Raw genomic sequence first — 15,764 nt, forward strand, 5'->3', positions numbered from 1 at the left:
TAAGTGACTCCGACCACCGATTAGATAGGCTGCTGGAGGACTTTCCATCACGTACTATGCACTTCTTCTCTACTCCCCATGTCTTTATGTGCTAGTACTGCATGTTATTCACTCTGCCTCACAGTTTGCATTGTGTCCTTGTCTCTCTGTGTCTTGTTTTTTGTATTTTCTTCCCCCTTGGCCCCCAACTAGTTGTGAAGATGGCTGCTCCCTCCCTGAGCCTGGTTCTGCCAGAGGTTTCTTCCTAGTAAAGAATTGTTTTTCCTTCCCACCATGGCGAGTGCTGCTCATAAAGGATTGTCTCATTATCTAATATTGCAGGATCTTTGCATTACAACACAAATAAACTTGAGGTGGCTGTTGTGGCGTTATGTTGGTGCCATGGAAACAGAATTTAATTGAGTGTTGGACCCTCCCCTGGTGGACACTGTAAAATATAATACAACCTCAAAGTATATTGATGAAGAATTCTATTTTATTGAGCTACATACTATTCTATTATTATGGCTGTTTCTTTTACAGTCTGTTATGCGTTGTGGTTTTTGGTTTTTTTGCTAACTCCTTTATACTTATTTCTTAGAACAACTTATTTTCTTTGCTGTGTTTTTGATATGATTGTTTTCATATTTGTAGATAAAATAAAAACCACGTTTTGAACAGTACACGTCCCTGTTAGTCCTTTGCCTACTCTGCCCCTCACACATCACTGCTTCCTTACAATGATGCTGTCTTTTATCAGCATGACTGTCCTGAATTGATGATGAATTAGTGTATTTTTTATCACTTTTGTGCTTTTCATTTATTTGTTTTTTAAAGATGTATTTGTATGTGTAGGTTTATTGTGACATTAAATTGAACCTATCAGCCTCTCAGAGGATTGGTATTTTCTGCCTTACCTTATTTCCATCTGAGGTTCAGAACATTATGCCCCTCTATCTTTCAACAATGAAGTATCATAAAAGGCATTTTGTTGTGTATTATCTTCATGGGCCAGCAGGTGTCTCCAAATCCTCATCAACTTGTTCTGGGCGTCCCAGCTTCTCTTTCAAAACCAACATAGTTTATGGAGAGGTGTAATATGGGCAAAGAAAAGGGCTCTTCTAATTAGATTTTCCATAAACTAGATCCTTAAATAATGTAATGAGTTTACAGCCTAAGAGTTCAAACACTAAATTTACTCAGCCTTCTGTCTCCAGGCAGCATACAGAGACATTGTTTGAAGACAAATCCAGTCACGTCTCTGCTCTTACTTGATCTTTGATCCAGAGGTAAAGCAAGGCCTGGGCTGCCATCAGCTGACTGTCTTTCTAGAATGACTTCATGAGCAGTAAACTGACACCTTACCAGCAAGAGCGGCCCTCTGGGTATGACTGAGAGTTCAACTCTCTTTAAAGAGACAGGGAGTGCACCACAAAATGTTACTTTAAGTGGATATATTCAATGTCTAATCTGCTATTTATTTATATATATAAATATATATATATATATAAATATATATATACACATACATATAAATATATATATACACATACATATATATATACATATACATACAGGAAACAAGACTCCAAATAGTGTTATTACAGTAGCAGATGTAACTTACTACACTGATAATATAAGATTTACACATATTTGCTCACCACGGCGTCTTTAATTCGCTTTAAGATGAACTGAACACAAAAATGTCAAATCCACATTTAGGGTCATGCTTGGCTTCATATTTGTTTAACAAATCGGCTGAGGCAACTGTAAAATTAGTCTGGTCTTATCTTTAATAAAAATTACTGGTTTGATAAGACCAGTGATGTTTATTGCCTTTACTCTGGAGGGATTTTTAAAAGAGCAGAACATCACCCGGCTGCAGGGACAAGCTGTCAGCTCCTGACAAACACCATGAAATGAAGAGTCGTTTTTACATGTCTGTACGTTTTCTTTTAATTGATCCTTAACCATCTTATCTGTAACAACATTCAGCTACCACATTACAGTCAAACACCAATTACAGTAAAAGAAATTAAACCAACTCTGTCCTGCCTGTGAAACCAGGTAAATAACATCTTCCTTCAGTCCAGATGGTGCCCACAATAGTTACCCTACATTATAAAGTCACGCCACAATATTAGCTCGTGATGCTTGTATGCCAGCTGATTTCACTGTACCTCCGCATGGTGGTGGGTTTCAAGGCATCAATGTAATATTTATACAACCCCACAATTCTTGGCTGTAAGGAGGCAGATAAATACATCACCTTTAGCAAGAAATCTTTAAAAACTTCAAAGGAGCCTGATGACAGGCAGGGGGTAAAAACAGGAGCTCAGAGGGGCAGTTTCAGGAGTGTTAACAAAAGCGGTATTTCCCAAATTCAGTCCACAACAAACTAAGAGCATTCACAGCAGGTAGAAGTCTTTAATCATATTTGTGCAAAGGTCAGACACTCACAACTTGAATATGAATGCTGAGGGCAGATTCAAAATCAGCACCAGTTTCCACCAAAACTCCACACAGGCTTCATTGCCGTTTCACTTTCATGTAGCTGATATTAGATGAATTTTATTATTCATCGTTTTGAAAATAAAGTATATGGTGATAGCTCTGTTAGTCAAAATACCAGACACATGTTGTCATGGAAAAGAATGAGAGAAGACCCATCCTCCCAAGAGATTTTTTAAATAATGTGATTAGTATGTACTCGTACAGACTCAACAAAAACAGGACTCTGGTTTTATGTTTGGTCACTTGAACAGCTGCTCAAAACTCATCTGACCTTAACAGGAAGTGAAAATTACAGCAAACACCAGTCTGAGAACATACATTAACCGTCTGTCCAAATGGCTAAACATAAAATCATATTTAATGTGTAATGGCAGAAAAAAAAAACATTAAAATTACATTAAATATTGTGATCTCAGTGATCTTTTCATGACGTTGCTGACTTGAGGTATGCAATGAGGTCTTGGCGCTCTCCCTTCTTTTTGATGCCAGCAAAGATCATTTTGGTTCCAGGAATGTACTTCTTGGGGTTCTCCAGGTACTCCATCAAAGTGTCCTCACCCCAAATGATACCTGAGGGAAAATGGTCATCAATGAGTCAAGTAGCAAGCAGGTGACACCAAGTATCAGTGACCAGTTTAATGTGTGGCTTTAAAGAGGCCACATTAATAAAAAGCATTTAGCTTGTATACAATCTTTAAGAAAAAAAAAGGAATTAAAGCTGCCATTTATATAAGTCTAGTTTAGACTCAAAACGAATTAACTGAGGTGAAAATAAATGTCACCTAACACTTCCCACTCATTTGCTTGCTTCTTCTGAATGAATCTCACTAGAGACTTGTTACAACTCTAAACAGTCTTGTAGCAATTGAATAGTTTATTGTACAAACTGTTTGTGTACTCCAAATATTTAAGTATCTCATGGCTTGTCAGATGACATACTGCTTCACCACAAATACAGGATATCTGTTAGTGTCAGCAGCCTGCGATGCCAAAACAGTCACACTGAGACAATAGCGGAAATTTTAAAGATCCGTCCTTTTGTCCTTAAACACCCATAACCTTTAAGAGTACGTCTCTCAAGCGCTTACTGTTGCTAAGCTACGAGAACACGTCTTTATCGCATCTACCATTATCTTGACTGATATCACACACCTGCCCCTTCTTGAGTTTGAAGTTGGGAGGGGAAAGTTACAGAAGGAAGGAAAGCACCACAGAGGGGCAGTTTTACACAAAGGACTTTGAGCGTGTTGGCCCCCAGCTTCAGCAGGATTTATAGAGAAAACAAATGGCGAGGGTGCTAAAAATCGCAGGGATCTTTAGGCCTGTGTGCACAGTGAAAGAGTGTCATGAGACCTTTTATGAAACCTAAAATGGCTTTGTCATTTGCAAAATGTGAAAGAAATGTTCAAGTAATCCAACACCATTATAGTCAATGTGCACTGCATAACATAACGACCTCAGCAGGTTGTTATGTTGTTTTGGGGGTTTTTTTCCCATCAGAGCATCCAAGGCAGTGGCAAGAAAGATGTGGCACTCTTCCAAAAAGGGCCACAGGAGATCATTTTATTAACTTTACTTCAAGAGTGAGAAAGACCAGAGATACACCTTCAGGTACAAACTGTGTGTGATTTGAGCTGAAAACGTGCAAGCCTCAAAATGTGAAAACGGAGGATGATATGAGACTTTTAAAGCCCTAAAGAAAAAAAAAGAAAAAAAAAGCTTGACTACTTTTAATATAGATGCTTAAATGGGAATCCTTTGCCTTATTAAAATTAATAAAATGGTTTTAAAAAAAGACAGAAAAAAATCTTTAGCTTGTAAGCTACTGAGACAACATATAAACACGAAATAGCCCTTTAAAGACTTCTGAATAAAAAAAACAAAAACATTTGTGAACAGAGGTTTAGATGCAAGTCATTGTCCTCTGTCTACACACTTAGTCAAGCGAGGCAGTTTCCAGAGAAAGTCCCCGCAAATCAATTTAAAAACCTTTAAAATAACTTAGATTTCAGACAATGTCAGTCTCCCTTCTATATCTAGCATACAAATGTATTTATAATCTTCTCAGAGACCCAGTGAACTCACCTTTGCTCTTGTTGGCGTCTGTGTAAGTGAAGCCTTCTGCCTGTCCGGTCTTCCTTCCGAACAGACCCCAGAGGTTGGGGCCCACCTTATGCTTGCCACCCTGCTCTACTGTGTGGCACTGAGCACACTTCTGGACAAAAACCTTTTTTCCCTTTTCAGCGTCTCCCATAGTTGACTGGAGAAACAAAGCCAACAGGAAAAAGAACAGAATGAGATGAAAAAGGAGTTTAAAAAGTAAAAGTATACAGAATTATGAAGGGCTCTTTAAATACACCAGACAGTCTTCTATCCATAGCCCAGTTAGGAAGCTTAAAGCTCTAATTTGACCCCAGCGCCATTTTGTGAAGGTCACTTAAGGTCACAACTCCATAACTTTTACCATTTCTTTATCGTTGGCTCCAACTTTACAATGCATTCAGGTAAGTGATCGCATTGCCCTGTGCGCTGGCACGACGCCGAGATTACCCGGAAAGCTGACAGAAGCAGCGCAGGAAGCCGAAACTACACCGCCCTTAAAACACGTTGGACTAGCCACGAAGGGCCTCAGCTCGAGTTACTCCAGGGGGGACAGGTTGCCAGGTTTGGCGAGTAAAGGAGGACCTTTTTAATGATATTGCGCCATGAGGCAAAAGGTTTACCGAGGGGAGCCAAGGTTAATGTGCTTAGCGGAAAACGTGCTGTAATTACTAGAGCACCAGTGGCAGAGATCCGACCGGTGTTTCTGCCATAAAGTCGCTTCTACTTTGAGTTTCGAGGTTAAAAATGATGGTCTATCATCACTGGGGGAAACATTTTAGTGCAACACCACTAACATGACCCCCGGTCCCCCAAAATCCTTCTACCGCCCCCTTTTCATTAAAACTACCTACAAATCAACATTTTAGTTATCAGCTATCATTAAACGGCCAGTATTTTAGTAATTACATAACATAGCGGCTAATTTTCTCATTCTAGTTCTTAAGAGACGAACCGCACCACATCGTTTGCCGCGTAGCCTCCAACATGGCGGCAGCCGGCTGAATGACATCCCCCTCACGTAATATCAAGGGCATACACCCTTTACAACAAGTATCAACGTGTATTCGCGGTCTACGTGGCATTTTCGCCTGATTTTGACGCTTCGAATCGCTGACTCAAGCTCAGCCTGAACTCAGCTTGGGCCGACCATCGTGCTAGTAGTACGATAAGCCGGGTATGGGTCGCCCACCGGGGCTGTCAAGGATGCTTCAATGTCGGCGTACGGAAATTGCACTTCAAAGCTGCTGTGTTGCCCAAATATTTTCCCAAATCACACAAGAGCCCAGGTAAAATGTCTATAACGTTTAAATTACCTTATTATTCCCCCATAGCGGACTACGCAATGAGAACACAACCGGCTATTCACCAACGTGGGCGCTAACTCCCGCTACATACTACTGTTGCGACTCATATCCTGTTACTTATAATATAACCTCCATTCCCCTGTAAATACATTTATAAAGTATGAAATGTTACCTTTTTATGAGAAGATGTCGGGTTAAAAATACTCTACTGTAGGTAAGTAACCGTCTCAGCCTCGGCCGACAAGCAGTTTGTGACGGTCGCAAAGAAGGTCACTTCACTTTAAAGGCACCGGCTTTCGACGTCATCACAGCCAATCACGTGCCGCGAGATTACCGCTTAACCATTACGTGTCGTGTAGTATCATTTCTATGTTTTTTTGTTTTCAGTTTTATTTGTCATATGCAAGTTAGCACAAAGTCAACATCGCAATGAAATGTATTTGACGAGCAGAAGACAGTCACTCAGCAGAAAGGTACAGTAGAAGAAAAATAAATAAAAAAAAATAAATAGAAAAGAGCAAAATATCAATATGTATCCTCATCCATGTCATAGCTTTAATTTTGTATAAAGAAGTCGTTTACTTTTTATGAAAAAAATACAATTTAAACACAGAAACACTAATTTCGTGTCTATATGTAAGGTTTTACTAAGTCTTGTTATGTGTGTACACGCAAGGCGACGAGGCTGAGAGCAAGAACACGAAAGGGAGTTTTAGCACAGGTCCCAAGAATCTTGTCGCATTTCCTCCAGAGCCTTTATGGGGAAAACTGAACCTGCTTTTCTGGAGAAGTTTCGTGAAGGATTTTGGCAACCGAAAGTACTCCACGTTTAACTTGGTAACCAAAGATAGCCTTTTAATTTAACAAAACTGACACGTAATTTAATAAGTCACTCAATGATCGTACACACTTAGGTACATGTACTCTCCACAAACCAATTACGAATAGAAAATGTGCGCATAATGTTTACAAATTATTAAATAAATTATATTTTCTTCTTTTTATGTCTTCTACTTGTAGTTTCTTACATTGCCTTTTGCACTCTACATCCTTATCCCAAAATGAACCCTCACTCGCGAAGTGAAGTTTATGTGCCTAAATGATATTTATATTAAACATGAAAGACAAAAGAAAATGAAAAAATAAATAAATAAATAAAAAGGTTAAGTGATAACCCTTGAGTGTTTTCTCAAGGTAACCCTATGTGTCCCCAGGATAGTAAAAAAGACTTGTTTTATTAAACACAAGGAAATATAGCGATCAACATTCACAACATGTGAAACTGGAATACTATGACAGAAAGTGGCTATAAAATCTAAACGTTTGTGCTCAGAAGGGTCATTCAGCACGTGACCCGTAAGCGCCTAAAAATACACCTAGACACCAGCGATCGCGCGCGCGCGCGCACGAACATGAAAACTAGGATGCTTTCAAAAATAATATTCTACCTCCTGTACAGCACATCATATTTTAACAGCACGTGTTTTATTTAAATATCATGGTCTGACATTATAGATATAACCCCACAACTTTTCTGGTCGCCTGTCCCCAGCACGAATGTGACTAACTCTATCATCTGTAACGAAGGGCTAGCTCCCTCTTATTTCTTTAACTAAACACACACAGAGGCAGACAGAAAGAGCTCAGGTAACTATTTCACAGCTGATCCCTGATGAGTGTAATCCTGTGTCAAGTATTTATAGAACACGATTAATAGGATTAATAAACCATCAGGGCTTCTCGTTTGGTGATAAGTCCCATTACTCATGTTAATTAACGTGTTAGTTACAAAACCTCTCTGCAGCATCTTTTCGTAACACCAGGGTATTTTGTAACACCTGCATTTCTCCTTCCCGTGCTGCAGAGGGCAGTAAACGCAAATACGTGTCATCAGCGCCGCGGATGCATTTAAAACTGTCGGAATTTCTACAATTAATTCTCTAAAGTTCTCATTTGACAGCGAACAAAGCAATTCACTTTCTAAAGATTTAAAACAAAAGTACTAAAACAAGATTTAATCTCATGCCTTATAAACATTCTCTATGCACGATTCAATTTCATTGCTTCTCTGATTCATAACTTTTTCAAATGCTTGCAAATGGCTACTACAAGCGGTAAGTCGTGAATTTTTAAGTCTCAATCTAAATAATGTTAATGAAGGAATTTACTTTTCCAAAAGCTTTTTCTTTCAAAACACGTAGATAACGAGAGCGTTATATTTTACTTAAAAAATTGCCGCGGAGCACATGAAGGCAGCATTAACAACTGCAAGCAACGCTGCTGTGTTTATCAGTGATGGGATTTCCGGATCATTTTAGAGAACCGGCTCTTTCGGCTCGCCTCACTAAAAAGAGTCGGCTCTTTCGGCTCCCAACCGCCTCTTCAGGTTGTTTTGTTGCTTTAATTAATTTATTATTAACAATAATATAAAATTATGCACAAAAAGAATTACTAATGTAAAAGAAGTGGTTTTTATTTATATATGTTTATATATAAATATATACAGTGGCCCCTAGAGACAAAACACGTACAAACTCCAAAACACATTTCTAGCATTAACTGAACTTCCAAAACAGAGCTACCTAGATCACTTAAATTACACAATTAAAAGCATATGTGTATTGTTTGTGTATTTATACACAAGCACTCATATACATTCAAATAATTAAAAAAAAAAAAGTTCATTAACCTGTTACTACCACACACCAAAGCCGGTCGTTAGTACTTGCTGGCTTGTGTAGCCTCTAAGTAACAAAAGCTCAACACTGCGCCTAGCATTCTGGAGCACTTCTGTTGTGTTTTGTACGTGTTTTGGAGTTTTTACGTGCTTCTGAGTTTTTATGTGTTTTGGAGCTTTTACGTGCTTCTGAGTTTTTACGTGTTTTGGAGTTTGTACGTGCTTCAGGGTTTGTACGTGTTTTGAAGTTTGTACATGCTTTGTCTCTAGGGGCCAACGTAAATATACTTTTATAAATATACTTTTTTATTACATAAAATGTAATAAATAAATCATATAATACAAAAACCAACTAGTCACAGTTCAACTTTTAACTATTTAAATTTTCAGCCCTTTCCTTTCAAACAAATGTAAAATGAAACAACACAAAACACTGCAAACCACAACACAATTAAATATAAATTAAAATATGAAAACAAAAAGAAGATGCACATTCTCTGTCATATAGGCCTGCATGAATAAACCTTCTGAATCCTTTATCATCCGCAACTGAAAATAGTTGTGGATGACTACTATACCTTTCTAATGTGAGTTGTTGTCCCTGGCTTTCTTTCTCTGTCTCTCCCTCAAGCTCTGTTCCTGTGCTACTGTGTAACTACCGCCCCTCCCCCCTCTTCCCAGCGCAAAACACAAGGCTGGCATGTGGAGTGAAGCGGAAAAAAATTCCAGAGAGGATGAGAGAAGGAAAAAAAAAACATGGCTCGCGATAAGGAGCCGTCTCGCGTCATTCACGTCAAAGATTCGGATCTAAGAGCCATTTCGTTCGCGACCGACACATCACTAGTGTTTACAGGGAAGCGAAGATGGAGGAGTATCCCTCCAAACAGGTGCCCGAAAACCTCGACGATCCTCCCAACAGCCGACTGTTCGTGGTGACGAGTCGGTCCATCACTGAAGATGAGCTGCGGGAAAGCTTCTACGTGTTTGGGGACATTCAGGGGGTCTGGGTTGTCAAAGACAAGCAGACAAAGGAGTCCAAAGGCATTGCCTACATAAAGTTTGCCAAGTCTTCTCAGGCCTGCTTGGCCATGGAAGAAATGCACGGAAAAGTCCTGGTGGAAGGGACTAAACCTGTGAAGGTAATGTCAATGGTTAGGTCTCCAAAAAGATTATATTTTGTCTGCTTCAGTTCAGACGGTCGATTTATAATATGCGTATAGCTAGCAAGCTAAAGGGGCGTGATCGTTAGCTGCTTTCAGTTCACGGAACCTTAATTATCTACAATCTCACTCTTCTGTGCAAAATGCTGTTTAAATTTTAAATATTTGGAACTGAGAAGACAAAACATGGAATATTTATTGGCGAGGGATAAATCTTATTCTTAACTTTACATAAGAAAATATCATAGTTGCGATTCTTCTTCGAAAATATACAATTAACGTGTATCGTCCGCTATTTTAATGCATAATTTGTGTCTCTTTGTTTGCAAATGTTGGCTCTTCAGGTATTTATAGCCCAGTCACGGTCATCAACGAGACACAGAGATGTTGAGGATGAGGAGCTGACCAGGATTTTTGTCATGATCCCCAAATCCTTCTCAGAAGAGGACCTCAAAGAAACATTCAAAGTAATACTTCTTCTTTTGTGGTTCTGCAGCTCTATGTTTGCCTGTGTTTTAATGTCAGTATTGTGTTTCCTTTATGAAAAATATTTTTGTGCTCACCTACAGAGGTTTTGGCCATCTACCAAAGAACCTACACCAGGACTGTGATTAAAGTATTTTGCTCTAAGCTAAATATATTTATATTTGTCTATCAAATGGCCTAAAAATGCATAAACTTCTGTTAAGTAAGAACAAAAAACATGCTTTAACTGTATACAGACCACTTATGCTTAGCGTATATAGTGTGTTCTTTTAGGCCATCTTAATTGAGGCTCTCTAGAACTCACTGACACCCCTAAATGCTCATTTAGATTCTTTCTGTTTTCTGTTTTGCAGGAGTATGGGGATATTGAGTATTGTGTGATCATCAAAAACAAGTTTACAGGAGAAAGTAAAGGCCTCGGCTACGTAAGGTACTACAAACCCTCCCAAGCTGCCCTCGCCATAGAGAACTGCGACAAAGGTAGGTCTGCCAAACTCATTTACTTGTTCATTAATCCTGGTAGAAGCAGCTGTATGAACATCAAATATACAGAATGGTTGGTGAACGGTTACAGCTGTGGTGACTTCTCACTTCTGTTAACACTTAGTAAAGGTTATGTTTATGATTTAAAACTGTGGAAATGATGTTATTAGCCTACAGGGCCATTCTGGCTGAGCCTCGAAGCAAATCGACAGCAACAGAAGATTACAGCTCTGGAGGAGCAGCAGCCAGAAATGATTATGCTGGCGGCTCTGAATCCATGAACCAGTACACGTTGGGTACGAGTTTCTTTGTCATCAGAATTTACTACCACAGGAAGGAAAGGGTAAAGGTCTTAGTATTATCCTCTGTCTTGGTACTGACCCTGGTGTCCTTCTTCTCTGTATAGGCGACCCTGGGAACTACACAGTCATAGATTACCGCCACGGTGATTTCACACGCTGTCTCATTGTGTCCACGCGCATTGCACTCAATCAAGAGCAGATTTTTTCTCTTTTTGACATTATACCTGGCATGGAGTACTGCGAGCTGCAGAGGGATGCCTATGGAATGAACAAAGGTTAACAGTTCAATGTTATTTATATACCTCCAACATGTTACACCAGTCAGAATCTGTTGCATTGAGGAGAAAAAAACCCCTTTTAACACGAACCATCTGCAGAATGAGGCTCAGGGACGGTAACTGTCCAACTTCACCTGTTGGGCCAAGGAATCACTAAACACTGAGCAGATTGTTGGGAACAGTAACCTCAAAGTAAGCTCTTACAGAACATAGAGCCACCAATGTTATCAATTTAATCCTCTACAGATGTGACAAGATTTTAATCATGAATGTTTTCTTAGTGTGACAGAGTGACTAAAAATATTGTATTTGTGATTATATGAGATGGCTAAAAGGAGCAAACCCTCACATTTGAAAAACTGGATGGAGCTGATGGTTATTTTACACACTACATCAGCTTTACTCTAGTTTGCAGTATCGGTTCTCTGTGGATGTTGATGTGGTCCATTCTATTTTGATGACTGTAAAATATTCCACTCTGACCTTTTCTTTGCTGTGTGTCACCTGCCTCCAGGCCATGCTTTGATTCGCTACAGCAATCTTGGGTCAGCACTTTATGCCAGAGAAAAGCTAAATGGCTTTGAATATCCACCTGGAAACAGACTGGTTGTAAATTTTGTTGACGACGGCGAGGACCGCGGCAGGTATACACACAATGCACACATAACTACACAACAGTATATGTTTAACTTTGAGCCTGCAGAAGGGTCACAAATTACTGGAGCCTCAGAGAAGAAAAACCCTTTAAAGTTAATATATCCATAAATTAAAAGATAGGAACGAAAATGCCACTGATAATTAACTGCGACCTTGTCTGCATGCCTTCTTGGCCACATTTTATTTGTTGTTAAATATTCACAGGTGAAAGTTGTCCCCTGTGGGTTGTAGTGACCGGGCAGTGTTTTTTCAGAGTGCCGTGACTGCCTTTTTAAATATTACGTGATCTCAAAGCTGTTAGCGATACACACTCGCATTATTCATGAACTTCACACTCTCTCTAGTAAAAGACATCAGAAGAACAGGCAGAAGACGATCCTGAACAATATGGATCTAGTTAACTTGGCCAGGGTATTAAATTTGGTGCTTGTGGACTATATAGTGACAGTGAACTGGGGCTGAGATGCACAGCTGTCATTCCCCCTGCTGTTTCTCAATATGCTATGCCTCAGCATCTCTAACTATGCAATGTAGGACCAGTGTTTCCTTTCCTGTTCAAGTTGGCTTGAACATGAAAATTACACATCAGTAGAATACAGCGCAACACAGGAAGAAGCACAAAAAGCCATCAGAGATTAAAGTAGCATGCACTACTACACAGTACACAGTGTTTTAAACACTCTTCTTCTAAACACCTTCTGTCTTTAACATCACAAACATGAAAAAGAGTCACTCTCATTATAGTTGCTGCACAGAGTTTTAACACTGCCCCCTTGTGATTATATTTAGCTATAACATGTAGACGAAGCCCTACAAGCGACCAGTGCACCTCTGTGCTGGGTGCTTGAGGCAGACTTAATTTTCCCATCGTGTCCACAGCTGGAAACAGCCTGTATGTTTGCTGTTGTGTGTAGTCCTGTAGGTCGGATGGCCATGCAGTTTGTTGCAGCACAGATGATGTCAGCGGTCTGGAACGGACCATCCAGCAGCCAAGTGATGAAACCTGTGAGTCATTAATTCAACATCTGATTTACAAAATTGTGTCAGGTCATCGTCTTGTTACTCTGCACATTTTATTTACATTTCAGATGGTTTTTTTAGCAATGATAATAAGAAAATTTCTAAAAAAGCTATATTTTAATTCTTATTAGCTTATCTTTTAAAAATCTGTGCTCACATAAAGATTAAAAGTAGTTCAACAGATCAAACCTAGAATCTCCTTTTCTGAGGGATATGCAGTGTGTGAACAGTATGTGACATTTAAATTACTGATCCTGTGTTCTCTGTGTTGGTATGTACCAGGGCTTCTCTGTTGTCTCGTCAGTTTCTCGAATTCAGACCGACGCCAACCTGCCGTCGCTGAAGAAGCTTGCTCCGCCTGAGAGCAAAACCAAGGAGCGGCTGTTTGTCGTGTTCAGCCCCTCCCCGCTGCCCCCCGATGTGTTGGAGGATGTTTTTTGGTAAGTGCCCTGTGGTCTGACTCAATCACTAAAAGTAAAAAACAAACAAAACAAAAAAAACCAGTGCATTACCGGGACGGTTAAAGGTCTGCTTGATCACGACTCTTGGCTCAATCAGTGCAAACTGCTGTGGATGATAACATCAGGCTAAGTGCTCTTAAATAACAGAGTAAAGCTGCTATTAAACCAAACAGACAGAATTAGCAAATGTTCCTGCTTTACAATTAAATGTTATTTGTTCGTCTGTGCCTCCCTGTGTCTGTCTGTCTAGTCGCTTTGGCTCCCTCATTGAAGTCCACTTGGTTCCAGGGAGGAAAGTTGGATACATGAAGTATGCAGATAAACAGGTAAAGCTCAGATTGAGGATAAACTTGTGGGTTTTATTAATGAAGGAATAGAATGTAAGTAAACTTCAAACTCTTCTTCATCACTGTGTTCATCTCTGTCAGTGTGCGGACGAGGCCATGGCAGCGCTCCACGGACGCGTCGTTAACGGGGTAAAGATGAAGGTGATGCTGGCTGATCCTCCCAGAGAGGAATCTCATAAACGTCCTCGTACCTACTGAAGCCTACATGACACGAACCAGTGGTAAGTGTGCAGTCTTCTACTGCAGGCTCACCAGTATGTGCAATTGGAAGTATTTTGGAAACAAAATATATACACTGTACACGTAATTTGTCTGTTTACATGTTTGTTTAAGAAAATATCAGACACACTGCCAACGAGAATAATTTCTTATATTTTTGATTAGGAATTCTGATTTATTTAATCCAACACGTGTGTGTGTGTGTGTGTGTGTGCGCTCTAGTGTCAGATGCTTCGGGTATATGTGTTGACTGACCACAAAGTAAAGACGCTCTTAACAAACGTCGACAAAAGATCAAAAATGAAGCATATAAACACAATAAGTACAAAAAGGGAAAGGATCAGGGACAGTGTGAGGTGACGGCTTGAAGTAATCTGGGAGTTCAAATCTCAGCTGCGTAATAGTGGGAAACAAGCGTAACTCTTGGCTTTCTACATCACCTGTCAGGGTCTGTTCAGCGACAAGAAAGGCTCAGTGTGTAGGCAGGCTAACCAACTACAAAGGACCAGTGCTACTTCATCAGTTCACAAGGAAGAAAGTTCTGCAGTGCTGCGATGTCTGATCCAACAGGTGGTATCATGGAGGCAGGTAGACGTGCAAAAAGAAAACGTTAGGAAGCACTACACAGACAACAAAGTATTTATGAAATAAAACACTAGGAAACACCAACTTTCTGGATTTTTCCTGATATATTAGCAATGTCACAGCATGTGTTGTACATAAGTGTTCTTGCAATACTAAGTCTGGTCAGTAAAGCAAAAAAACACAGATCAGAGTCTTCAAATTGTGTTGAAGGCTTTCAAAGCCTGATTATAAGCTAAAAGAATTCAAAGTAGTAAAAGAGTATTTATTAATCATATCATTAGAAAGTTCTATCATTATACATCAAGCTTTGCACCCCTACTCTGCTTCCATTGCAGGTTATTAGTTTAGAATATTTAACCTCGATGTTACCCACAGCGAAGGCCCTTTATGATTTATTTGCAACTTAAACTGTGTGAGAGCTCCTTCACGTCACCCACCTGTGCACTCCTGTGAAGCTCTCTCCTCATGAGTCACAAAAGCGACACTCTAACAAGATGTCAAGAAGTTTCTGATGACAGTCGTTTCTCTTCCTGTGAATAACACTGCAGCTTCTTGTTCCCCAGGCGACTGTTGCCATGACACAATGACACCTGACCTGACAGACCGATATCAAGACCTTCTCCCGACCTCTGACACGACCTTTGACACCTGTCTGACCTTACTCCCGGTCAGTGACCTTGCAGCGACTCACTGATAGGACGCTCCAGTGTTATAACACTAATAAACTGAAGTCTTAATCGTAAACAGTCTGTGAATAGCAATTGTGTAGTTTGTGGTCAGTGTCATACTTTCGTGCTTTCTAAGTGCAAAATGTCAGCCTCGACACTGCTCTTTGATTTAACAGATTATTTAAGAAACGCTGACGTGAGAAGTCTCATGGTTCGAGCAGTGTGCAGCATTTTACTTTATGAAAATCTGCAGGCAGGAGGCTGCAGTTTACTGATAAGCTGTGAAAAACAGGCTTTATAAAGCTGGATGTGGACAGTTTGTAGTTCACATCTGGTCCTCCTTATTTGTCTGATGGTACGCTCTGTAGCCTGTGCAGGTCTCGGTTAAAAGGTGGTGATTTGAATGACTGTGAAACCTTTTTTTTTTTTGTCAATAAAAATATAGTTGAACACATTGTCTGTCTCATTTCTTCTTTTACAACATATTAACTGAACAGCTAATAAAAAATAAATTATAAAAC

General features: G+C 39.7%; 2 protein-coding genes across 5 annotated transcripts; one reads left to right on the forward strand and one right to left on the reverse strand.

Moving 5' to 3' along the window:
- Positions 1–1,909: 1,909 nt before the first annotated feature.
- LOC113035255 (cytochrome c) lies at positions 1,910–6,239 on the reverse strand. Of its 2 annotated transcripts, none has more exons than XM_026190701.2 (3): positions 6,073–6,239; positions 4,579–4,753; positions 1,910–3,063 (listed from the first exon to the last, which is right to left on the reverse strand). In XM_026190701.2, exons 2-3 carry the CDS (start codon positions 4,745–4,747, stop codon positions 2,918–2,920), a joined length of 315 nt encoding a protein of 104 aa, XP_026046486.1. In that variant the 5' UTR covers positions 4,748–4,753; positions 6,073–6,239; the 3' UTR covers positions 1,910–2,917. The 2 variants fall into 2 exon arrangements, with proteins under 2 accessions (XP_026046486.1, XP_026046485.2); XM_026190700.2 differs by lacking the exon at positions 6,073–6,239 and adding an exon at positions 4,958–5,585.
- On the forward strand, positions 6,202–15,697 carry rbm45 (RNA binding motif protein 45). 3 transcript variants are annotated; one of them, XM_026190696.2, is made up of 12 exons: positions 6,202–6,373; positions 9,209–9,716; positions 10,082–10,204; positions 10,577–10,703; positions 10,877–11,002; positions 11,113–11,283; positions 11,801–11,930; positions 12,858–12,948; positions 13,246–13,403; positions 13,675–13,750; positions 13,853–13,992; positions 15,139–15,697. In XM_026190696.2, exons 2-11 carry the CDS (start codon positions 9,441–9,443, stop codon positions 13,967–13,969), a joined length of 1,395 nt encoding a protein of 464 aa, XP_026046481.1. In that variant the 5' UTR covers positions 6,202–6,373; positions 9,209–9,440; the 3' UTR covers positions 13,970–13,992; positions 15,139–15,697. The 3 variants fall into 3 exon arrangements, with proteins under 3 accessions (XP_026046481.1, XP_026046483.1, XP_026046482.1); XM_026190698.2 differs by having other exon boundaries at positions 11,113–11,151; XM_026190697.2 differs by lacking the exon at positions 15,139–15,697 and adding an exon at positions 14,438–14,578.
- The last annotated feature ends 67 nt before the right edge of the window (positions 15,698–15,764 follow it).

The sequence above is a fragment of the Astatotilapia calliptera genome, chromosome 13 (genome assembly GCF_964374335.1).
Source record: "Astatotilapia calliptera chromosome 13, fAstCal68.1, whole genome shotgun sequence".
Lineage (NCBI taxonomy): Eukaryota > Metazoa > Chordata > Actinopteri > Cichliformes > Cichlidae > Astatotilapia > Astatotilapia calliptera.